Source organism: Haliotis cracherodii, unplaced genomic scaffold (genome assembly GCF_022045235.1).
Source record: "Haliotis cracherodii isolate W230 unplaced genomic scaffold, xgHalCrac1.p SCAF_5, whole genome shotgun sequence".
Taxonomy (NCBI): domain Eukaryota; kingdom Metazoa; phylum Mollusca; class Gastropoda; order Lepetellida; family Haliotidae; genus Haliotis; species Haliotis cracherodii.
Genome location: NW_027266308.1, coordinates 20,010,898 through 20,037,141, shown reverse-complemented (window position 1 = coordinate 20,037,141; position 26,244 = coordinate 20,010,898). Strand labels below are relative to the sequence as shown.

Below are 26,244 nucleotides of genomic sequence, written 5' to 3'. Positions count from 1 at the left end.
TTTGAGCAGATACAAGTACATGGATAAGACTGGTTGGCTGGTTTGTTGTTTAACGCCGCACTCAGCAATATTCCAGCTATGTGACGGCGGTCTGTAAATAATCGAGTCTGGACCAGACAATCCAGTGATTAATATCATGAGCATCTATCCAAGCAATTGGGATCGATGACATGCATCAACAAAGTCAGCTAGCCTGACCACCCGATCATGTTAGTCGCCTTTTTCGACAAGCATAGTCACCTTTTACGGCAAGCATGGGTTGCTGAAGACCTATTCTACCCCGGAATCTTCACGGGTCACCTGGATAAGAGCAGTATATAAATGTATAATATATTAATAATTAACAAACGATGTCAAATAATTTATGTTTGTTATTGTTTCACTGAATATGACAAATAATACATAAACTGCTGACTTGTTATTGTATTCATGAATTAATATTCGTATTCGTTACCCATATTCCTGATACGAATAGTATTCGCCGCATAGTGTATTCGTTGCAGCCCTAAAGATTTCTTAACTTCTTTTAATAGTATTTATAATGTTAGGTGTGGTAAATATACATCACATTTATTATAGCTAATGTTAAATAGCATTCTCACGTAGATGTTATTCCACTTATTGTGTAACTAAGTATAATGTGTACATATATTGGAGCTATTTATCCTTCACTCCACTGCTGAGAGAGAGAGAGAGAGAGAGAGAGAGAGAGAGAGAGAGAGTGTGTGTGTGTGTGTTAGTGTGTGTGCGTGCGTGCGTACGTGCGTGTGTGTGTGTGTGTGAGTGAGAGTGTGAAGGTGAGGTGAATTGGGGTTTAACGTCGCGTCCAAGATTATTGCACTTATATAGCAACGTGCATGTACGTGTGTGTGTGTTTGTGTGGCTAGTCCGGACTGATGCCGATTTATAGTGCTAGCTCACTGAGATACCATGCTGCAGTTTAACATGAATACCACACTCAGACACAGTATACTGACTCCGAGCAGACCAGTCCTTGTTTTAGCCCCTTAATGCCGAGCGCCAGACAGGGTAACAACAAGTACCACCTTTTAACCTCTTTTGGTATGACGCGGTCAGGGATCGAACCCTGGACCTTCCGCTCTCCGGGCGGACGCTCTACCACCAGACCATGGAGGCGGTTGTGTGAGAGTGTGAGTGTGTGAGAGTGTGAGTGTGAGGTTCAGGTGTGACCCCTTGGTAAGTCAAATTATATACAGTCAAGTCTCATTAATCTGACAATCGTCTTTATCCGACACTAATGATGGGAACCGATTAAATCAGTGCTATACGATAGTCTCACACTCTGACACACCTAATTTGCAACGAATTACCGAAATCACTCATTAATCAGTCTCATTAATCTGACGCAGTGAACAGCATACTCCGTAGTCATCTGCCCGCGAGTACACAGACTGTGATTTAATGCAAGACGAGTCGGCTAGTAGCTGTATATTACAACGGCTGCAAAGATAAACTTGCTTAGCAATAAATAATTAATGCTTTAAATAAAGAATACAGGATTAATCAAATGCTTAGATTACCTCAATCACATTAAAATCAGATACAAGTTCTTGCTATCCCTGTGGACATCCCTGTGGACATCCCATTACAGGTCATGTCAGAACAACCTTTCACGAACTATGACCAACCAATGAAATGTCTAACAGGAAGTCAATGTTAGCCACTAAGAAAGCAACTTTCTTGAGCTTTGTGGTACCAGTTTCAAACCGGCAACTTCAATTCCAGACTATGCTTTTAAAGTATTTTGCATAAGTCATGCAGTCAGTAACACTTGTTTTGTGTTAAGCTTTAGAGGTTGCATGATTAGAAAACATATTTCGCTAACAATGTAATAACAATATGAATTTTTCATTTTTTTATTACGTGTTTGTATCGTTAACTATTGTGTTGCTGTCTGATTTTCGATCAAGAACGTTCATACTACTTAATTTCCTTTATCTGACATACTCGTTAATCCAACATCATATGCAACCAACCATGTCGGATTAACGGGACTTGACTGTTTATGACGTTGTGACGTCATAGGGCACAGTGCCATACACTGGGTGAGGATCATTATGTTGTATATGTATTCATGTTTGTATGCACAGAAATAGTGTGCTATGTATAAATCTAATTATCCCCACTCTCACGCTATTAATAACCTATGTTTCTCAGTTTATTTTATGACAAATCTTCATTGATATCTAGAGTCTGATAGCAGTGATTTGATATATACAAAGTAATGCAAATGTACTCACTGTTCCGTCTCAGGCTGAGACTTTAAAGCATCTCCCACTGGGATTTCATATCTTGCTCTTAATGGCTCCAACTCATTTAGTTTGAACCGTACAGTATTATGCTTTAGTCCAAATACTTGTAAAAGAAATCGAATATTGTTGTCTTTATTTAATAACTGTAGCTGTATAGATGTAGATGTTTTCTGTATGGAGTCCAGCAGAGCTACATAGGGTGACTGGCCGGGCTGCATTGCACGTTGGCGCCTGAAACAGTAACCACACAGCTTACACACAGGTCAGGGTGACCACACAGCTTACCAACAGGTCAAGGTAACCAAACAGCTTACCCACAGGTCAGGGTGACCACACAGCTTACCCACAGGTCAGGGTGACCACACAGCTTACCCACAGGTCAAGGTGACCACACAGCTTACCCACAGGTCAGGGTGACCACACACCTTACCCACAGGTCAGGGTGACCACACAGCTTACCCACAGGTCAAGGTGACCACACGGCTTACCCACAGGTCAGGGTGACCACACACCTTACCCACAGGTCAAGGTGACCACAAAGCTTACCCACAGGTCAGGGTGACTACACGGCTTACCCACAGGTCAGGGTGACCACACAGCTTACCCACAGGTCAAGATGACCACAAAGCTTACCCACAAGTCAAGGTGACCACACAGCTTACCCACAGGTCAAGGTGACCACACAGCTTACCAACAGGTCAGGGTGACCACAAAGCTTACCCACAGGTCAGGGTGACCACTGAGCTTACCCACAAGTCAGGGTGACCACACACCTTACCCACAGGTCAGGGTGACCACAGAGCTTACCTACAGGTCAAGGTGACCACACAGCTTACCGACAGGTCAAGGTGACCACACGGCTTACCCACAGGTCAGGGTGACCACAAAGCTTACCCACAGGTCAAGGTGACCCCACAGCTTACCCACAGGCCAAGGTAACCACACAGCTTACACACAGGTCAGGGTGACCACACAGCTTACCCACAGGTCAAGGTGACCCCACAGCTTACCCACAGGCCAAGGTAACCACACAGCTTACACACAGGTCAGGGTGACCACACAGCTTACCCACAGGTCAAGGTGACCACACAGCTTACCCACAGGTCAGGGTGACCACAAAGCTTACCCACAGGTCAAGGTGACCCCACAGCTTACCCACAGGCCAAGGTAACCACACAGCTTACACACAGGTCAGGGTGACCACACAGCTTACCCACAGGCCAAGGTAACCCCACAGCTTACCCACAGGCCAAGGTAACCCCACAGCTTACCCACAGGTCAAGGTGACCCCACAGCTTACCCACAGGCCAAGGTAACCCCACAGCTTACCCACAGGTCAGGGTGACCCCACAGCTTACTCACAGGTCGAGTGACCCCACAGCTTACACACAGGTCAGGGTGACCACACAGCTTACCCACAGGTCAGGGTGACCACACAGCTTACCCACAGGTCGAGTGACCCCACAGCTTACTCACAGGTCGAGTGACCCCACAGCTTACACACAGGTCAGGGTGACCACACAGCTTACACACAGGTCAGGGTGACCCCACAGCTTACTCACAGGTCGAGTGACCCCACAGCTTACACACAGGTCGAGTGACCCCACAGCTTACCCACAGGTCAGGGTGACCACACAGCTTACCCACAGGTCGAGTGACCCCACAGCTTACTCACAGGTCGAGTGACCCCACAGCTTACACACAGGTCAGGGTGACCACACAGCTTACCCACAGGTCAGGGTGACCCCACAGCTTACTCACAGGTCGAGTGACCCCACAGCTTACACACAGGTCAGGGTGACCCCACAGCTTACCCACAGGTCGAGTGACCCCACAGCTTACCCACAGGCCAAGGTAACCCCACAGCTTACCCACAGGTCAGGGTGACCCCACAGCTTACTCACAGGTCGAGTGACCCCACAGCTTACCCACAGGTAACCTGTTTCTTCCTCAAGTTAAGCAATGATAATATGTCTGACAGTATAAGTTTTTCTATCTCCTTGATTGAATCTTCATTGATGGAAGTTGAGGAATGTCCAGACCTAGGGTCATCATCAAGGCTTATTTTCCCAGCCTTAAAAATAGCTGCCCAACGTTTAACAGTGGAATAGCTAGGGCACTTATCCCCATTCACTTGTGACATGCGGTCATGAATTTCTTGGGGAGTACTTTTCTCTAAAGTAAAACACATGATGACTGCTTGGTACTCGTTCTTTTCCATTTCTGTGTCCATTTGGACCCCTATCACGTTCAACTGGCTGTCACTAATATACAAACGGCCTCAACAGACCAAGTACACTTGCAATGAACCACTCAAACAATGTACTTCATTGACTAGTTTACTTTGTAATGGCTCATAGTTGAAAGTTAGTCAGCCTTAGAACTTTTTGACCAGCCCTTGTACTACTAATTCTAGTACTAGTTAACATGGAAAACAGGTCATAAAGTCAAATTTCCATAATAAATTTTTCACTTTGGTTATCAAATCTGGCATCGCTAAAAGGCACTTACTTGCAGAATCCACTTTGACTACATGTTTTAAAGTTGTCCCTGTTGACAGACAGGACTTGTGCTACCAGCACTGTGACAGCTAGTAGGGAACGAAGGACACACATTGTCCACCTGAAACAGCATAGATACACATTACAGCTGGAATGCAAGACACACATTGTCCACCTGAAACAACATGAAACATGTAGGACACACATTGTCCACCTGAAACAACATAGATACACATTACAGCTGGAATGCAGGACACACATTGTCCACCTGAAACAACATGAAACATGTAGGAGACACATTGTCCACCTGAAACAACATGGACGCACATTACAGCTGGAATGCAGGACACACGTTGTCCACCTGAAACAACATGGATACACATTGTTCACCTGAAACAACATGGAACATGTAGGAGACACATTGTTCACCTGAAACAACATGGAACATGTAGGAGACACATTGTCCACCTGAAACAACATGGAACATGTAGGAGACACATTGTTCACCTGAAACAAAATGGATACACATTACAGCTGGAATGCAGGACACACATTGTCCACCTGAAACAACATAGATACACATTACAGCTGGAATGCAGGACACACATTGTCCACCTGAAACAACATGAAACATGTAGGAGACACATTGTCCACCTGAAACAACATGGAACATGTAGGAGACACATTGTTCACCTGAAACAAAATGGATACACATTACAGCTGGAATGGACACACATTGTCCACCTGAAACAACATAGATACACATTACAGCTGGAATGCAGGACACACATTGTCCACCTGAAACAACATGAAACATGTAGGAGACACATTGTCCACCTGAAACAACATGGACGCACATTACAGCTGGAATGAAGGAAATGCATTGTCCACCTGAAACAACATGGAACATGTAGGAGACACATTGTCCACCTGAAACAACATGGACGCACATTACAGCTGGAATGCAGGACACACGTTGTCCACCTGAAACAACATGAAACATGTAGGAGACACATTGTTCAGCTGAAACAACATAAAACATGCAGGACACACATTGCCCACCTGAAACAACATGGATACACATTACAGCTGGAATGCAGGACACACGTTGTCCACCTGAAACAACATGAAACATGTAGGAGACACATTGTCCACCTGAAACAACATGGAGGCACATTACAGCTGGAATGAAGGAAATGCATTGTCCACCTGAAACAACATGAAACATGTAGGAGACACATTGTCCAGTTAAAACAACATGGAGACACATTACAGCTGGAATGGACACATACTGTCCACCTGAAACAACATGAAGTATAAGGGTTAGTTTGTTTTTGACTGAAGGAGTGTGCCACTTTGGTTTTTTCTAAAAAAAATTGGCGTTTTTAAAATGAAATGAGATTGACTTAATCCGAAAAAGTTTTAACCAATCGCCTGTCACATTCTGTGACTTAGTCATGTTTTGTAATGTAGATAATCCATGCAATTTGTTCAAGAGGTAAAAATGTTTAAGGGAAATATATCTTCTTTCGCTAAAGTTAACCAGTTTATATTTTGTAAGGATAAACAATTGCGCATTGAGCGATTATCTCCTTTGGCTTTAGGTGTAGTATAAAGCTTTATCATGCACTGACCATGCAAAGCTGTACATTGTATCTTATTCAAGCTGTATCAATGAGAGTAAGCGATTATCTCCCTTACCCGAATAGCTCTACCTTTGCAATGTATATCGTATGTTATTCAGGCAGCCAGCAAGAAACGTTCCAGGGAGGAAATCAGGTCAAGCATGTAACACACACTCAATCTTCTCCCTTCACACTGCTATTGCAACTTATTGTTCAACACATTTAAATAAAAAGCTTCTATACAGGATGACTTTGTTTGATAAACAACACATGTAAAACAACAGGTTTGACATGAGAAATTTGTAATTAGTTGTCTTCATAATGACATGTATATGTATATGTTCTTTGCTTCTGGATACATAGGAAATCAACAGGTTGGACAGTAGTTTGCAATTATTTTCCAAAAAAATAATATGGTTGCATGATATATTCATGATGTTTGGGTTGAACATAGTGACATTGTTCTAAACATACTTCAAATCTAAACTAGAAGTAATCACAACACAAACCCAGTTAACCAAACTGAGTGAGTGAGTGAGAGGGGTTTAACACCACTTTGAATAGTATTCCACTTATATCACGGCGTGTCAGCTTGACGTGTGAGGAAAGCCTGGAGTGATGCAGGTCTTAGACGTTCACCACTTTGGTGAAACCCACGAGCACGGGTATGGTGCTGACAACATAATCGGGGCAAACCGGGATTCGAACACACTTTCATAGGTTTCTGAATGCCAAAGGCACACAACTTTGCATAGCGAATTGCAGCGCCTTAGGTGATGGGGCTAACCATGTTCCCGTGCACAACTGTAACAAACTATCAAAAACAGATTTTTCAGACGAGATATGTTTTGCGTAACATTCCATGAAGAAACAGTGGCTGTATTACACTATCACAAACTACAAATAAATATGCACAGTTAGTGCAAAACACACACGTATATTCAAAATACAAAGAAGGTACATTATAACAATTATATTTTAAAACAAGTGTATTATAATGATATGGAAACACTATGAGAATTGAGCAAAACTATGGTAATGTTGAACATACAAGGAATTTGTTTATAATTGTAGATATGGTAATTGATCTTGGAAATTGTATCTGGATAACTGTTGGCCAAAAGTATTAAGAATTGTTCCTTTTAACAGAGTGTAAAAAATTCTTTATCATGATTGTGGATTGTCCCTTTCTTGGTTGTATTTTATACAATACAGTGCATAATGTTGCTCATCTTCTAAGACATCACGTTTCCAGAGACGTGGTTCTAATGGGGTTGTTTTTTTTGTATATCTACCAGTTTCAAATTTTAGTTTGTGATTACTTAGACAAAGTTTTGAGAAATGTGACCTATGAGCTTTGTTTTTACAATATGTAACATAATTCTCAATAGTTATAGATGACTTGACCAACCTGTATGTTTTTAACTTGCTGTTGAATAAATGAGAATCCCTCAAGAATGCATACATTTGGACTGAAGTTTATTTACAGTGGATTCATTACATTTGTTTGTGTTTACTATTTCAAAAATTTGTTTTATTTAACCAAGCCAACATTTTTATCATAAAGATTGATATTTGCTGCCAAAGCATGTTTAGGAATAATATTTGTTGAGTTATCTATATCATGTATATAGGACTTGTAATCAATTATTTTATATATTATTGGTACTAATAGTCGGTATATAGCAAGTTCTGCCTGACAGGCCCAGACAGGTCAAGGTTTGACTTAGGCTGCGATTCCCCGATATTCTTGCACAGTTGTCATAGATATCACATCAACATTCATTCAGCGCTATTGAAAATAGTTTCAATAGTTTTATCTGCATTGACACCAACAAACATCGAAATGTTGTATTGCTTGAATAAAATTATCTACCAGGGATAATTCTAGGCCCACATTTGAGGCATTTTAACATTGTGCTGTATGGGCGTACCTTAGGAATATTTGAAATTTTCATATAAAGGGCCAATGTCAGGAAATTCCTAGAGTTAACCCTGATCTAACGTACCTAAAAATGTCAATAAAAAACTTACACGATAGTTTACTGTAAAACGTGAAATTAATGCGTCTCCAAAAGAATGTGACCGCTGGCCCCAAGCCAAAAATGCGTCACCCCCTCCTCTGACTGATATAGAAGATTTAACGTGTGCTTTCCGACTGCAGCGTATTTCGCACACGGGCCTGACCGGACCATTTAGTGTATTCCGAGAAGGGTGAAAGTGGTGTGTGCAACCCAAGAGGGGGCTTTTAGGGGTTGCTTTTATTGATTTTTTGAAATTTTTAAATCTGGAATAAATGCCGAGGTGGGTGGAGGAGGGAACTAAGGGAGCCGGGTGAGGTGGGTGTTTGTATGTTTACTGGATTTTGGATTGGTAGATTAATTAGTTTTTAGATGAGCTTAATTAGGTCTGTTTTGATTAGGAATACGCCTAGGGCCTTGAAGTTTTCTAGTTTATTTTGAGGGTTTAGTATTTCATCTAGAGTAGGAACCTTATTTAGATTGAGGGTGGTTTGTTGTGTGGTTCTGTGTGTTTGGTAGTTGGTGCAGTGGATGAGTGTGTGTTCTGTGGTTTCGGGTTGTTTGCAGTGGGGGCAGTTGCCTGTGGTGTGTCTTTTAAGTTGTTTTAGGTGGTTATTTAGGTTTGTGTGTCCTGTTTGGAGTTTTGTAATTAATCTGTCAATTTTTTTAGGGGGATGTAGGATTTTAGGTTTGGCTAGTGGTTTTCTGAGCACTTTTTTGATTTGGCTATTTGAGTTTTGATATTGATTATGCCATTTTTTGGTTATTTTTTGTTTGTTTACACTTTTAATTTCTGATTTTGAGATGGGTAGGTTTAGGCTTATTTCTGGTATTTTGAGAGATAATTTAGCTGCTTAAATTCCTACGTGGGCGGGGATCCACAAGAAGGTTATTTGTTTGCCTGCTTTTGTTAGGTCGTTTGAGCTTTTAAGTATTTGGTTTATTAATTTAGGTCGTTTTTTTGGTATTTTTGTTTTGGAGGGCTTGTAGTCCACTAAGGGAGTCAGTGAGAATTAGGATTTTTTTGTTGTTTTTAGATTGTTGGTTATGCAGGGCTGAGGCCATGCCCATAAGTTCGGCTGTGAATATAGATTGGTTGTTAGGGAGTCGGTAAGATTGTGTGGATATAACTGGTTGTGTGGTATGGACTCCGAAGCCTGTGTGGTTGGAGATCAGGTCTGAAGATCTGGAGATCCGTCAGTGTATATGTGACACCCATTTGGCCAATTTTCGTGTATGTATGCAAGTGTGGTGGTTTTAGCTATGTTTGGGTCGGTTTGTTTATTTATTTGGTTAGCTAGCGTTGTGTCTATTGGGGGTATTTTGAGTTTAGGGGTGAAGATATTTGATTTTTTGCAGTTTTGTTTAAGATTTTGAGTTTGGTGTTCATTGAGGTAGTTAGTTATTCTTTGGGATATTGGGGTGAGTAAGGGGTGTTTGCAAGCTAGAGCTTGGTTTCTTGGGCTAATGTTTTGGTTAATTAGGTTTTGGATGAGAGGGTTTGTTTGGGACGCGGCCCAGAAATTAAGGCTTAGATGTTCCCTGCGTAGATTTAGTGGCATTTCTCCTGTAAGGGCCTGAATTAGTTTGAGAGCCTGATATTGTATTGAGTCAAGTTTTTTAGATAGAGAGTTGTTTAGGGTATTGTATATGGCACAGCCGTAGTCTAGTTTTGATCTAATTAGTGTTGTATATAGTGAGAGGAGGGTATCTTTGGAGGCTCCCCAGTTAGAGCCGGTGAGACATCTTAATGTGTTAAGGTCTTTGCTGCATCTAGTTTTTAGGTTTTGGACGTGAGCCTCCCAGGTGAGGTGTTGATCGAAAATAAGTCCTAAGAATTTGGTTTGTTTTTGGAATTTGATTGTTTGGTTGTTTAGCCGGAGGATTGGGTAGGCAGGTTTCATGTTTTTATGTTTGAATACTACTCCTGTTGTTTTATCTGAGTTAAGGGAGAAGCCCCATTTGTCTGCCCGTTGTTGTATTTTATTTAGAGATTTTTGGATTAGGTTTTCTGCCATTTTAATGCTTTTAGTGCGGATCCATAGGGCTCTGTCATCCGGGAATTTTGAAGTGTTTAGTTTAGGGGATAAGCCCTCGAATAGATCATTTATCATTATATTGAAGAGGGTTGGGCTGAGGATGCTGCCCTGGGGAGTGCCACCCCCTCCTCTCAAGCATCAGTGGATTTATATCTAAACAAAATGTCCTCTGTCAGGTTTACAGGAGAATTCTCACCTTAATCCAACCTTACATTAATCCAATCACACACCAAATAGCACCGCTTATTAGCGCTGAGTAGAGTACTTCAGCTAAAACAATACGTGCGCGCTGACTCGTGTCTGTCTTTGACCCAGTTGCAAAGAACAAAGACACCATGTTGCGTGGCGTCTGTCTGGACTTGCAGGTGTGATCAGTGATGACATGAGTGAGTAGAATGCTTGTCTTGACCCCAGCAGTGACAATTCACAGGCTGTAATTAGTGTTTGAATGACATTGTTTATATACTTGTAACAAGTGCTGCTCAATAAACAGTGATGTGGAATACATAGTTGTTTGTTTTCAGCTTATGTCTAAGTTGATATTTCTGCTATCCAAAATGTCTTATTATTGATATAAATGCAATGTTTAATAATGCGAGCAAAGACCACTCGCATTTTTTGCATTTAATTCATGCTCGCGTTAATATCAAGATTTACAGTATTCAATTGTCAATTGTCATACTCGCAACACTGCATGGCATCTCTTACTGTGCAAAACTGATTCCTATATCACTGCGTCGAGCTTTGCACTACCTTTATTATACCTTATTGTCAAATCGTATTCGGTGATCTACAACACCAAGTCATTAACCATGTTTTTTTGTTACTTAAAGATGTACATGTATGTGCATCCCAGTGTTCCTGCTGGCTTTTGAAATTACCAGTCCCCTCCTAATTTTTGTCAGTCCCAACTTTCAACAAATAAAAAAAGTACATAAATTATCTGGTTTTAATTCATTCAACATGACATCATCCATGAAGTAACTTGGTTAGATCTACACGTCATTCACACAAAGTTCAGTCACAAATTTCTCTTTTTCTTTTTCTTTTTAAAGACTAAGTCGCTTCAAATATACATTCAACCTCAAACCAAAGCAAAATGTTATTTCCTTGCACTAAATATAGACAAGGGGAAACCCTGAAGGTAACAGACAAGCTGTCTTCATTCAAAAACTATACTTATATGAATATCAATGATGTTTTGTTCAACAACAAAGATTTATAAGGTACTCTATTTCCCGGTCCACAGGGACTGGCAGTCACATGAATTACCGGTCCAAGGCCAATTTTACCGATGAAGAATGGTATTTACCGGTAAACAAGAATACTGCATCCATGCAGAAATCAAGAGAAAAAAATGCAATCACAGGTAAAGTTTCAAAACACAAGCAAATTTTGATTTTGGAATGATAAAACCGAACCTAAATTAATATACCTACCTATTTCTCCACAAGAATATACAAATTTCAGATCACAAACAATCATATTTTAGATGAGATGCGCCTAGACTTTAGATGTGACAGCACTGTTTCTTGCAAGAATGGCCAACGTGCATGAATTAAGAGGTTTGAACTATTTCTAGTGGCCAAACAGCAAGTTGGAGATTTTTTTGAATAAGCTTACAGACTTGTCCATATTTATTGAAAACTGACTTAATCATTCAAATTAACTCAAACATTGTGAATGTCAACAGTCTTTTCAACTTCTGGTTACTCATAAACATTTTCTGGTAAACATGCTGCCTTCTGCAGAAAATAAATGACTTAATTGTTGCTAATTAAACAAAAGGGTGAACCTGAAGCAATAGTTATTGTATTATTAACTGAGATTTTCTCTCATAGGTACAAGGTGTTTTCTTGGCTTGCTTTTTCTTATGCTGACCATTTATTGTGCTTTCCAAAGATAACTACATTAGTAACAACCAATTTGTACTTTACACCAATCCTCTCCTCCCATTGCTTACACTTCCCTCCTCTGCATATGACATTATATTGCAGGGAACAATTGATGCTCTGCAGCAATCTCTACTTGTACATAACAAAGCTAAACATTAACAAGTAACCATGGTAGCATTTTGTATGTTGAAATGACTTCAATAAATTGGACGGTGTACTGTTTGGTCAGTTATGGCTGTTCATGAACACTGCATGTACCTTGTCTACAGCAGAATCAACATCACCATGCTGTCAGCTGTCTACACGGCTACTTCATCCAGGTGTGTAGGTGGGGAGGAGCCCCTGGCACTACCTGCAGCAACTTGATGGAATCTGTCCATCACAATCAATACACACATACTGGGAGCTGATGGCATTGATCAACATTTCTCGTCCAGAGTCTGTATAGTCTTCTCCCATAAATAGAACAATACTGTGAGGATTCAGGGGAAAATAACTACTTAAAAGTGCAGCATTTTATTATTTTTATGTGGTGTTTTTTTTATGAGGCGAGTGGTATAAAACCGAACAAGGGACACAAAAGACCATATGTAGCCCTTGTGATACTGCTACAACAAATTTATTTTACCAACATGTTTTAATCTGCCATTGTAAAAAATTTAAACCAAATTCTAAATCCTATGAAACAAACTCTTCGATTGAGCTGATGTTTACATGTGCTATGTCTTGTGACTTTCATTGACTCGGAAAAGGCGTGCAGCTGTTTGTTTTGTAGCAATGTATAAGGGACATATTCTTTCCGCTGAGAAATCCATGCGCAGTCTGTTTTCTTCATGGCGGGGTATAAGGCATTTATTCTCCTGCTGAGAAATTTATTTCCCTCTGAGGCGTGATATTGTATTGTATTGTAGTTTATCAAAATCATGTGAACCAATCAGATCTCATCATTCTGACATGGAGGTCAATCCTGACCACCTTCTTCATTTATAGTTACCGCTTATAACAAGACTAGATTACTGAGGAACTTGCACCAGGTGCAGGTTGACATGAAAACCAAGTTGCACCAAACAAAGTTGAAACATAGGCCATTCTGCTGCCATTGTCACAGAAGTAAAATGTAATAGGCACAAGTGCACTTTAGAGGTACTGAGTGTATTCAAAGGACAATTAAGGGTTAGGCAGACACAAAATGGAAATATTTTGAGATGCACTTGGTGCATGTAGATAAAAATATTAGGGTGCATTTTTCACCAATAGGATCCAATTGTCCATGTTTTACATAGCCAAACCGATCACTGTTCAGTAACATGTACATGCTTTTACTTAAGGGAACACTTGTTCTGTGTTTCTGCAACAGGCAGAGACAACATACCATGCACTTGATCCATTATTATTCCAAAAATTGTTTCCTATAACTTAATTTTGTAACGTGAAGTTTACACGATATAGAGTCAGGGCCAATCTGTATGAACGTCAGAGCTTGCGATTGACCCTCACTCTATGAAGGTTCCTACACGCACAAAGTGAAAGTCAATTCTGGAATGATGTTTATCATGTTCTATGTGTATCTTGTTATTTTCCATTCAATAACCTGATTAAAGGGGGAGTGTTCAGTCGGACAAATAAACACAAACGTTCAATTTTTTCTTTCTTTTCTGATTGTCATGATTAAATTTAGCACTGGTCAACAACTTTCAGCAACATTCCAACCATATTCCTGCCAGTGTACACCAGAAAATGGCTTCACAAAGTGACACATTGTGTCCATATAGGAAATTATTACAATTTGTCCAGTGACATCAACACATTAATCATGTCAACCAATCAGCTAAACCAGTGCAATAATGTTTAAGTTGATGGAAGTATGACCTAACGAGTACAATAGGTCATTTATTGCTCCACTCCAGGTCAAGATCTATCTAGTCCTATTGTTCAACAATGTTCAGTTCCTTCTTTCTCCCACTCCAGGTCGAGATCTACGTAATGCTATTGTTCAATAATGTTTAGTTAGTCCATTCATCCACTCCAGGTCAAGGTCTACGAAGGCTGGTCCAAAGTCCTTAGCCTAACAAACAAAATCAACAATCGAGAAAGTGTATTTAATTTTATTTTGAAACATAATTTCCCTGCCTTTCAAAACACTTCTCATATCGATAGTGAATCTTTTCAATTCCAGTCAGGAGGAAGTTTTCTGAAGTCACCCTGAAAGACCCATTCAAGGCAGCTTTGAAGTCATTGATGTCGTCATAGAGCTTTCCACGAAGGTGTTCTTTAAGTTTAGAAAACAGGTGGAAATCACTTGGTGCCAGGTCTGGCAAGTATGAAGGGCGAGGAAGCTCTTTGAACCCACATTATTGTACAGCATCGTTTGCAAGTCAAGAGGTGTAAGAAGAGGCATTGTCATGAAGTAGTGGAAGCAGTCAGCATTTCTAGACGCTTTTCTTTGATAAAATCTCTCAGGCGATGAAGCAAATCAGCACAGTTGGCACCTGTCATTGTCTTTTGACTTTCTAAGTAATCAACAAGGATCACACCCTTTGCATCACAGAATACAGTGGCCATAACTTTCTTCACTGATCTTGAAGACTTGAATTTCTTTGGACCTGGAGAAGTGGAATGGTGATATTCCATAGATTGACTTAGGATCATAGTGGTAGACCCATGTTTCACCACCCGTTACCAATCTCTTTTTGAATTTGACAAAATCCTCAAATAGCTCTAAATTTTCTCTGGCAATGTCTGTTCGTTTTTCCTTAGACCAGAATTTAGAAACTTTGGCACCCTACGAGGAGATATCTTATTTATCTGTTAATGTTAATGAATGATAGTTTCAACAGATCCATGGCTTAGACCTGTGTCTTCCTCAAGTCAAGCAATGATAATATGTCTGACAGTATAAGTTTTTCTATCTCCTTGATTGAATCTTCATTGATGGAAGTTGAGGAACGTCCAGACCTAGGGTCATCACCAAGGCTTATTCTCCCAGCCTTAAAAATAGCTGCCCAACGTTTAACAGTGGAATAGCTAGGGCACTTATCCCCATACACTTGTGACATGTGGTCATGAATTTCTTGGGGAGTACTTTTCTCTAAAGTATAACACATGATGACTGCTTGGTACTCGTTCTTTTCCATTTCTGTGTCCATTTGGACCCCTATCACGTTCAACTGGCTGTCACTAATATACAAACGGCCTCAACAGACCAAGTACACTTGCAATGAACCACTCAAACAATGTACTACATTGACTAGTTTACTTTGTTATGGCTCATAGTTGAAAGTTAGTCAGGCTTAGAACTTTTTGACCAGCACTCATATGTAATGCTATTGTTCAATAATGTTCAGGTAGTCCCTCTCCCACTCCAGGTCGGGATCTACATAATGCTATTGTTCAATAATATTCAGTTAGTCCTTTCTCTCACTCCAGGTCGAAATCTACGTAATGCTATTGTTCAATAATGTTCAGTTAGTAAATAATGTTCAGTTAGTCCTTTCTCTCACTCCAGGTCGAGATCTACATAATGCTATTGTTCAATAATGTTCAGTTAGTCCCTCTCCCACTCCAGGTCAAGATCTTCATAATGCTATTGTTCAAAAATGTTCAGTTAGTCCCTCTCCCACTCCAGGTCAAGATCTACGTAATGCTATTGTTCAATAATGTTCAGCTAGTCCCTCTACCACTCCAGGTCAAGATCTACGTAATGCTATTGTTCAATAATGTTCAGTTAGTCCCTCTCCCACTCCAGGTCAAGATCTACGTAATTCTATTGTTCAATGATATTCAGTTAGTCCCTCTACCACTCCAGGTCAAGATCTACGTAATGCTATTGTTCAATAATGTGCAGTTAGTCCCTCTCCCACTCCAGGTCGAGATCTACGTAATGCTATTGTTCAATAATGTTCAGTTAGTCCCTCTCCCACTCCAGGTCAAGATCTACGTAATTCTATTGTTCAATAATGTTCAGTTAGTCCCTCTCCCACTCCAGGTCAAGATCTACGTAATTCTATTGTTCAATAATGTTCAGTTAGTCCGTCTCCCACTCCAGGTCGGGATCTACATAATGCTATTGTTCAATAATGTTCAGTTAGTAAATAATGTTCAGTTAGTCCCGCTCCCACTCCAGGTCGGGATCTACATAATGCTACTGTTCAATAATGTTCAGTTAGTCCCTCTCCAACTCCAGGTCTGGATCTACATAATGCTATTGTTCAATAATGTTCAGTTAGTCCCTCTCCCCTCCAGGTCGGGATCTACATAATGCTATTGTTCAATAATGTTCAGTTAGTACCTCTCTCACTCCAGGTCAAGATCTACATAATGCTATTGTTCAATAATGTTCAGTTAGTCCCTCTCCAACTCCAGGTCGGGATCTACATAATGCTATTGTTCAATAATGTTCAGTTAGTAAATAATGTTCAGTTAGTCCCTCTCCCACTCCAGGTCGGGATCTACATAATGCTATTGTTAAATGATGTTCAGTTAGTCCGTTCCTTCACTCCAGGTCGGGATCTACATAATTCTATTGTTCAATAATGTTCAGTTAGTCCTTTCTCTCACTCCAGGTCACGATCTACGTAATGCTCGTGTTCAATTACGTTGAGGTAGTCCCTCTCCCACTCCAGGTCAATAAAGAGGATAAACAATCCGCTTTGCCCTACTTGTGTTTCCTTTCAGGCCTGTGTTTGCATAAACAGCACATAGTCTTCCCTGGCTGTACCACGTCACTAGCTACCAGTCAATCAATCTGCAGAATGACAATGCGCGCTACAGGTTCACTGACTGCTTTTTGGCAATTAACACATTACATCATGGTAAAATAAACAAATGATGATAAAATGGCAGAACACAGGTAGACAAAGTAATTAGTGAGTTAGGACAGTTATCATGATTCTAGAGGATGGAGATTGAGTGCTGGCCACGTTGTGGATGATTAATCATATTACTCGTGTAAGTTGTTCAGGTTTAAACTGGACTCTTGTGTGCAAGAGATACCACTGTATTTATTCACAAACAGGTTCCTTGGCTGAAACCACCACTGCAGGTCATGACATATTTACATCCTTAGAAACAACAGGGACAAACAATCACGCTTACATCTCCTGCGAGCAGTTTGATGATTGTATTGAATAAAACAGTTCTGTTTTTTCTAGAAACCTTAATGAATGTACATCCTCAGAAAAAAACAATTACAATATTAATCATAAACTTTCAAAATGAATCCGTTTCCGTCATCAACAATTTATAATTTGAATTGTCACTGATCTGTTTGATGAAAAACTGGCAAAACAATGCACTTCAAGTGTAATGTAATGAACTTTCAAAACTGGCAGCATCAACTGCTCTGACATTCCTCAAGACCCCAAGAAATCATATGTACTTTGAGCCTAATGACATTACATCATGTCTGGGCATATATATACCGATTACAATCCAACCACAGCCAAGAAAGCTCCATGCATTAAGCTAACCTGATAAGGGAGCTCAATATGCTTGTGTTGTAATGACAGTGAGGACAGTCACAACTTTAGTATGACATGCATGGCTTATACCTGAACATGCTTGCTTCAAGTTACATTGATTCCCAGTCTAATCATGCTAATGACATTACTTCTCGTCAGGTAAAACACATCTCTTCTGCAGGATAGCTTTAAACATATTGAAAGTCCTGTACTTTTTGTTACCTTAATAAGAAATGCTGGAGTCAAGATTTCAGAAATCAAAAGCCACAGCTGAGATATAATCTGATGTGTATTTCTTCATGGACTAACACCATGTACACGGGTCTAGTACCTCAACATTCACGTTAGATTTTATCCTGCCCTTGGGCTTCTGCAAATGATAAATCCCTGAAAAATAGCGTTTGGGCTTCTGCAAATGATAATGCCCTGAAAAATAGCGTTACCCTCATATTAGCTTTCTCTTGTCCTGCTGTCCCTTGCCCCCATCCTTGTATCCCCCAACTCTGGTAGGGGAGTAGAACTGGGTTGGTCCGATGTTTCACATCTTCCCAAGGTAACAGTGTCTACTAGCTAATATCAAAGTCTAGTTTTCACCCTTATCCTTTCAAGCCGACTTGGGAGATGATTACTACATACAGTAAACTACGGTTATAACAAACTCAAAGGGACCACTAATTTTAGTTCATTATATCCATCATTCGTTATATGCATTTTGACATCGGACATCTTTTATCAAGTCTTGCGACATCTTGTTACTTGACAAATGAAAAAGTGTGCACTGTACATGTACAGAATATATCCACTTCAATCACTGTATTACTATTGTTAATTGAGAGTGTAATTTGAGGACAAGGTGTCAGTACTTAAGCAATGTTAAGAGTAAATCAGTTGCCTTCAATTGTTTCTTGCCATTTTGAACAGCCGCTCTTGGTCACGGATGTTTTGATAGGCAGATTGGCGACACATGAGGAGCTAGATGAGTGCTTGGACGAAATGCCTGGTGAAACCGAACCATGAGAATATACCCACTCACTGACGACATACTGGTTGACGTGGAAGGCGTAGATGGTAGATAGTATCACTGTTATCTAGTTTCAGTACCAGGGATTGACTTAGGTCTCGATTCCGCGATATTCGCGCATCTTTGTTGCATAGAGCTTTGCATCAGCTGACAATGGTGGAGTGTGTAAAAAAAATTTTATCCCCGATTGGCAAAACGAGTCTTTGTTTTAACAACTAAACACTTTGGTAACACATGAAAATCTTATTCCGTAATCTAGAGCTCCAAGTTATTTTTTTTATGACTTAAATCCTGGCGGAAACCAAAGACGCTGATCTACATGTATGTGCATCCATGCAGAAATCAAGAGAAAAAAAAGGCAATCACGGGTAAAGTTTTAAAACACGAGCAAATTTCGATTTTGGAATGACAGCAAAACAAAAACTAAATGAATATACATAACTCTTTCTCCTAAAAATCTACAAATTTTAGATCAGAAACGATCGTAATTTTTTAAGAGATTTGCCTAGCCAGCAACGACACCGGCCGAAGAGATTTCATGTACTGCAAGAATGGCCACCGGGCGTGAATTGCAAATTTTGAACTATTTCTAGTGGCTAAACAATAGTTTGATTTAGATTTTTCAGAATATGCTACGATATGTTTGCTTCCAAATTTGTCCATAAAAATTGAAAAGTGTGACTTAATCATTCAGATGTAACTCTTAAACATCATGAATGTCAACAGTCTTTTCAACTTCCAGTTACTCGTAAATATTTTCCGTCTGCTGCACATGGCAAACACGCTGCCTTCTGTGGAAAATAAATGACTTAATTGTTGCTAATTAAACAAGAAGCTAAACCTGGAGCAATAGTCATTGTATAATGAACTGTCACTTCTAATTAATTGAACAGTCCATAATGATAAGATTTCATTTGATACAGTCAGAGACCCGCCCCCTGATATGGTACACACTTCAGACGGACATAAGACGGCGAAATTGACGAAAGCACTGGAATGTGTAAATAATATATTTTTTGCCAACAAACTGCAATACCATTTACAACAGTCGCTATGTCCCCTGCATGCCAACGAAATGAACCGCTGATGGTGGTAAACATGCCTCCTAAACGATCTATAATTGTTCCCTCGAATAATTCCCCATCAAGTCGACAATGAACAGAAATACATAAATACTAGTGTAATTTCTCCTAAAGTAGACAATGAACATAGATATGAGTCGAATGTAACTTTTTGTTACTACTAATGCTAAATTTTTTAAATACATGTATTTGCAGTGGAATAATTTATGTTCGAAAATAGGATTTCCAAGGATATATCTATCATGTCTATATAATCTGGTAATATTACTTGCAACATTATTTGAGGCACAACTACTGAAAATCAAATACAGTTTCCACTGTGAGAAGATGAAATATCTCTGAAATATAGCAAATTATCATCAAAGCCAAAAAATCGCATTGCTTTTGGACCAGCGGAGATTTTCACGCATAGGTAAAACATTCCAGGATAATCCCTCTTGTACTAAAAATTAAATGTAAAATGAAAAAAGAGAGAGCCAAGACCGAAATTTTGATGATCGATTGGTTGGGATCATATAATCATCAAACAAAATTAATCAACCAATTTCCAGCACTGATAAATGGAAATTATTCCTCTCGTCTGTTTCCGTATTGTAAACATGGTAAATAAATCATCTGTTGGGGAAAACAAAATTATTATGCGAACATTTTGTGTAAATATATATTAGGAATAACAATTATATTATGCGAGTATAATCAGGGCTAGAAAAAGTATTGACGAGTGGCAGCATGTGCAGGGTGAGAAAGGAGTGAAGACACACTGGTCCTATTGGGCCAGTACATATATTTCAATCGTATCAATTCATCTCTAATCGTTTTCAATAAAATATGCAAGATAATTTCGAACCTAAACATGCTGAAACATGTTTTGTTGTCACAACTTTATTATTTCACGTTATAACAATGTTACACATTTGTGTCTTGAAAACCTTGTGCATAGGACATCATACAACGATTTGTAACTACATTTCTGAAACGTCGGTGAAACGTTATACCGTTGACTCTTAATCATGTTGATAGTCTTATAGAAATAGAACTGCTTCATCAAAATCAACTTGATATGTTCAGAATACCAAGGCAGTACTGAGTAGCATTACTTTTCTATATATTCGGCATTTGAATTTTCATCTCTTAACACTAAAATCTCCAGAACGTAATTGAGTCTCTCTATGACAATGTTAGTATTACCTTACATTGTAACGTTATTCCACAACGTAACAACACTGTTGCAATCACAAAGGGTTTTGTAAATAATGTTTAGGAAACAACTTGCAGATGTACTATCTCATAGGTTTATTTTGTTTAAACATACAGATCTATTTACGAAGTAACCTGTATACCATGGTATACTAAATGTTTAATGAAAATTAAGCTTACATGAGTAAGATAAAACTCCACGTTTTGTGAGTAACCGTTTTGTCATAGTGTCACAAGCAATATTAGTCATTTTTGCTGCGTGAGAGTGACTGCAGAAAAGTAAAGCCTTGCTGCCTTGTGAAGTGACGCCATGATGTCGTCACGTTGTTGCGGAAGATATGTTGTCACCAGCCAACTCAGTTCAAGCTCACTCTGGACATATTACAACCAAGTGATTGTGCAGCAACTGGAACTGGATAGTTTATCTGGGAATTCGGATTAGATAAGTTAATTTTTCAAAAGCAGTCTCCGCTAGTTGTTATGTTTCTGTACATGCAATAGTCAAATGATTAATGTCATATTATTCAGAATTGGCGGGGCAGTTGCTGGTCACTTTAACTGAGCTCCAGTTTTGATATTGATATTTGATACACAGACCATGATGTATATAGACGTAGGAGGCCCAAGGGTTTTTTTTCCATATTTTTATTTTAAGGATACAAAGGGTAGTTATCAAGGGCAAACAGTATATGTTTGACCAGCTTTCAGTCTGGCGGCGTTTTATGGCTGTCATATTACGTTCGGGTTTCGATCGTAAGCGTATGGATCTAGGCCTATATATAACATATGCATAGCCTACTGACCATGAACAGTCATTGCCATTTCTTCCATGTTCATGATGTTATTTCTGAAATCATTACTATTAAAAGTTTACTGTACATGTACTAATCTACTGACTTTCATTTTCATGAAACAATTTTGCTTATTTCAGTCAGGGGAAAGGTTGAGTAGATTTCTGTTATACAGCGAGGAGAGGGAATGAAAACAATGGAAGTATTTTCAAATCAACAAACTGCAGGCTGCTAGTTTTCGCCTTAGTCTCAAGCGCTCAATGATGTTATTAAATTGTATTTTCGGGAAGAGACAGAAACATTTTGTTTCCAAAGCTCTGACTGAACTAGCCTAAATGTGGATCATCTGGTTGTTGGTGTCATCTAAAATTATATTGTAGCAAGGCGCTTACAATGTGTATTACTAATACAAAAGAATCAATTATCTTTTTCCAATAAATATGGCCGACTCATTCTAATGAAAATGAGCAAAAGTAAAACGAGTCTCTCGTCGCGCGCTATAACAGGGTGTTTGCAGTATGGTCCTCGGTAGTGGTAACAAGTCGATAGTCAAAAGTTGAATATTACAATATATTGTCAGTGAGTTGGTCATCATTTGTTGATTATTAAGGTGAGATAGGTGTGGCCAATGTGCGCCAATGAAAATACAATGAAACTGATAGCATCCATATTCCTTCGGTAATCTCCATATGTTGCCATGTAGGCTACCATACTACAGAATTATATTTAAAGATATTGAACTATAATATGTTCAATAATTGTAGTAACAAATACATTTCATATGATACTTGGTTCTCTGAAACTTTTTGAAAATGAGAGAATAATATGGTGATCAAAAACTGGACGAGTCTGGTTACAATGCTCGCTACGAAATCGTACCGGAGCTAAAAACAGCGCAGCGATGAAGATGTGAGTCGTAATTAGTTACAATGCCTGTTTAAAATATCTACTCCCGTTTGGGTTTCAGTTTAGAATAAATCTCCAATAATCCATGTTTGTACTAACAGCTGCCTTAGGGGCGACAAAATGAGGGTTGATTGTGTGTCATTGTACTCCGACCAAGGTTTTGGGACGTGGCTCATAAAACCAATCACTGGTTTGTCTGGCTAATATTCCACTATTTTCAGACCGGAGTATGGAAACAAAATTATGTTAGGTGTTTTTTTATGATGGTACTCACTTAATAATTTTGTTACTTATATCTGTAGCCTGAGATATTTCCGATCCGACGTATTACATGTGGTTATTTACAGTTTTTCCCAAATTTTAGACAATTATACAAAATATGTTATCTTATGGGATCGACTATAAATACATGCTTATTGAATAGAGTTCTAGTTTTGACTTTGTTATACATGTTATAATTAATGTGGAACATTGCTGTTTTCGCTGCAGCAAGGTGAAAATGGGACACAAGTATTCAAGGAAATAAAATCAGGAATGTTGGATCATTGAGGAATACACCAAATGAATGCAAAGAATGTATTTGTATAAAGAAATTGTGTTCTACGCTCCTACCACGTTTTGTATTCAACATGATTTTTGATGTCTCTGAATGAATGTTAAAATATGATTCCATCAAACACTTGCATATTATACATTTTTGTTGGAATATCGATAAAGATTTATCTCCAATTGAAAGTTTCTTTCAAAAAGTGTACAAATTTTCAGTTATCTAAAAATATTAAAATGTCAACACAAATAAATGTGTCTGGAAGTTCTTTGTTCAATGGTGACGTCGCATGACTAAAAGTTGAAGATTTACTATATAGACTTGATTAGGGACCGACCATTTACTATTTAGGGGGGGGGGGGGAGGGGCTTGGAAATCTTCTATGGAGATTAGATATTTTATGGGTCACAGTTACAAAACCAGATATATATTTATATTTAACACGATGAGCCTGAAGATAAGCACCTTGCAACTAGATCTATGGCATTCTTGTGGCAGGCAAGTTTTTTTCACCAGTCTGAAGCATAAATATTTTTGTCAAGAATTTTTGGAGGTAATAGATTTTTTTGATAAAATTCCAGGCCCCGACCTCCCCAGAATATCAAATGGTCCACCCATTACCAAGTCTGCCATTCTTATTTTGTTTCCTGCAGTACAAGCCTAAAGGGTGATGGTGTCTGACTATTTGTTATACTCATATGTATCTAGTTAACAGCTCAGTGGTGTTTTTCCGTTTTGTCAGCATTGTCAGCAAAACACGACCTAACTGTTAACTGGGCTGTTCGATGCCCTGGTTTCAAAACATTTGTGAAGGGTATCTCGAATCATACATATTTACCTGACTAAAGCATATCCTAAAACTTTTCCGGAACATGTTTTTGGGAGGGATTTTCAACATTTTTGCGGGAAATGGTCATGAGCTAACGTTGTCGCAGCGTATTTCATCCTTCTAACAGAAAGTTACTTCACGTCGTTGTTACAATGTCCATGGTAATCCACAGATAAACGTTGTAGGGACGTAATATTATAACACATTGCCACAACGTAAAATACAACATTACCACAACGTAATATCCCTAAGGTTACCACAACGTAAACACAAAGTTATGACAACATGAAATTGTTAGCTGGTCAGACGTACCATGGAGAGAGTGAAAGTTGAATTTAATGCTACTATAAAGAGTACAGTAGAACACGAATATAACGAACTACAAGGGACCAGAGAAATCAGTTTGTTATATCCGTTGTTCGTTATACACGTTTTTACTCGGAAATGTCTGCCATCTTGGATAAGACAAAACACAATTGCAGTGTTACATGTGAAATCTTCATGGCCTAATTTCACTGCAAGTTTGTCCGCTTTGGTCTTTCTTGGCTTTTATGCCAGCATCAACAGCAATAATAATTCTCAATTTCGTGTCTAAACTGATAGCTTTCCTCTTATTATTGATGATAGCATATGCAAGTGAACTGACACTTGGACACATCTCGTAAAATGTATATGTTTAATGTTTGTTTTACAGACAAGATTACATGTACAGGTAAGATTAACACAATGCAAATTTAACAAGGTTGATCCGTCACCACTGATTGTATTGATTCGCCACTGATTGCGTACAGCCAATTGTCAGTGACACTTGACACTGAGTGAGATATCTCCGTTCGCTATACACATCACTAATTATTGATAGATGGGCTCGTTGGTGATCAGATATCAGTTCGCTGTATCCGTTAGTTCGCTGTAGAGAGTTCGTTATATACATAAATTTTATATGATATTACATAGGAGATAAATCGGGTATTTTTTAACAGTTCGTTGTATCCGTGTTCGTTATATCCGTGTTCTACTGTACTTTAATTATATCACAATGTGTCATGTAACTGACACAGGTGGAAGACATTTACCAATTTAGCGAAACCTACAAGCATTTGCTGACAGACATTAACTTGGCAAATTATTTTTGCCATAACTGAAACTTAAAACAAAAGCTCCTATAAAGCTAATTATTACATCCTGGGAGTATGCAGCGTAGAAATTAGCACTTGTCCTGTAGTCATTGCAAAACTGCCCAATATTTAAGGTATCAAAAGGAGTAGTAGAAAGTTGTCATATAAGGGTTTTGCTATATACGTTATCATTATAAGGTCAAGGCTAGTGCACGAAAAATGTTAGTTTCTATGGCTGAGTATATGGTATTTACCAATTCCTTCAGTACAAGATGGTGTCTACACAAAAGCTACACGTGAGATCAAAATCCACTTTAGAGGGAATGTACAATCAATTTATGCGAATCCATCGCTTATTATGACATAGGCCCATAAACTAACTTTAGAAAATTGTACAGTCTTGGCAAAATGCTAGAGATACGTATTCACTATGGTAACACAATCAATAAAATATTTTATATTCATTTCACAGTGAGAATCATTTTCAAATTATCAGATTCTTGTTAGTTCATTTGCTGACCCATGTACAATGTATCTTGCAAAGTTGCCTCATCTTACCAGCCAACCAGAAATGACCACGCTCACTTGTTCGAACTTCGATTATGAAGCTCTCTGAATCGTAACGCCACGTGCTTCATATTGCCTTATAAACAAGTCAAATAGAACTGACTCAACGAAAGGGTGATATTATTCACATGTCAAGCACACGTTGATAATAACTTTTACCCATCACCTCAAAATCAACACATAAAACAGCGTGTGTAATATACTTACGATAATGCCGACTTAGACTTCGCCATGTTACAGAGTTATTTTTAGCAGGTGCCCGCTTTAGTTTCGCTTTTGATCTTAACTCATTTGATAAAGACACTGTCATGTTTTTAAAACATAATGTACAGTAAAATGTGACCGATACTTTGAATCTTAATGTTGTTAACTT

The 26,244-nt window shown here is 38.9% G+C and overlaps 1 protein-coding gene across 1 annotated transcript in view; it reads right to left on the bottom strand.

Annotated features, from left to right (window-relative positions):
• LOC139442315 (neutral alpha-glucosidase AB-like) overlaps positions 1-26,206 on the bottom strand; it is a 53,938-nt gene extending 27,732 nt beyond the window's left edge. Inside the window, exons 1-3 of the mRNA XM_071223106.1 lie at positions 26,079-26,206; positions 4,785-4,895; positions 2,262-2,504 (exon numbers count right to left, since the gene is read on the bottom strand). Of these exons, the coding sequence (XP_071079207.1) occupies positions 2,262-2,504; positions 4,785-4,895; positions 26,079-26,104 (380 nt within the window). The 5' untranslated portion in view covers positions 26,105-26,206. The remainder of the gene's footprint in view (positions 1-2,261; positions 2,505-4,784; positions 4,896-26,078) is intronic.
• Positions 26,207-26,244: the final 38 nt, after the last annotated feature.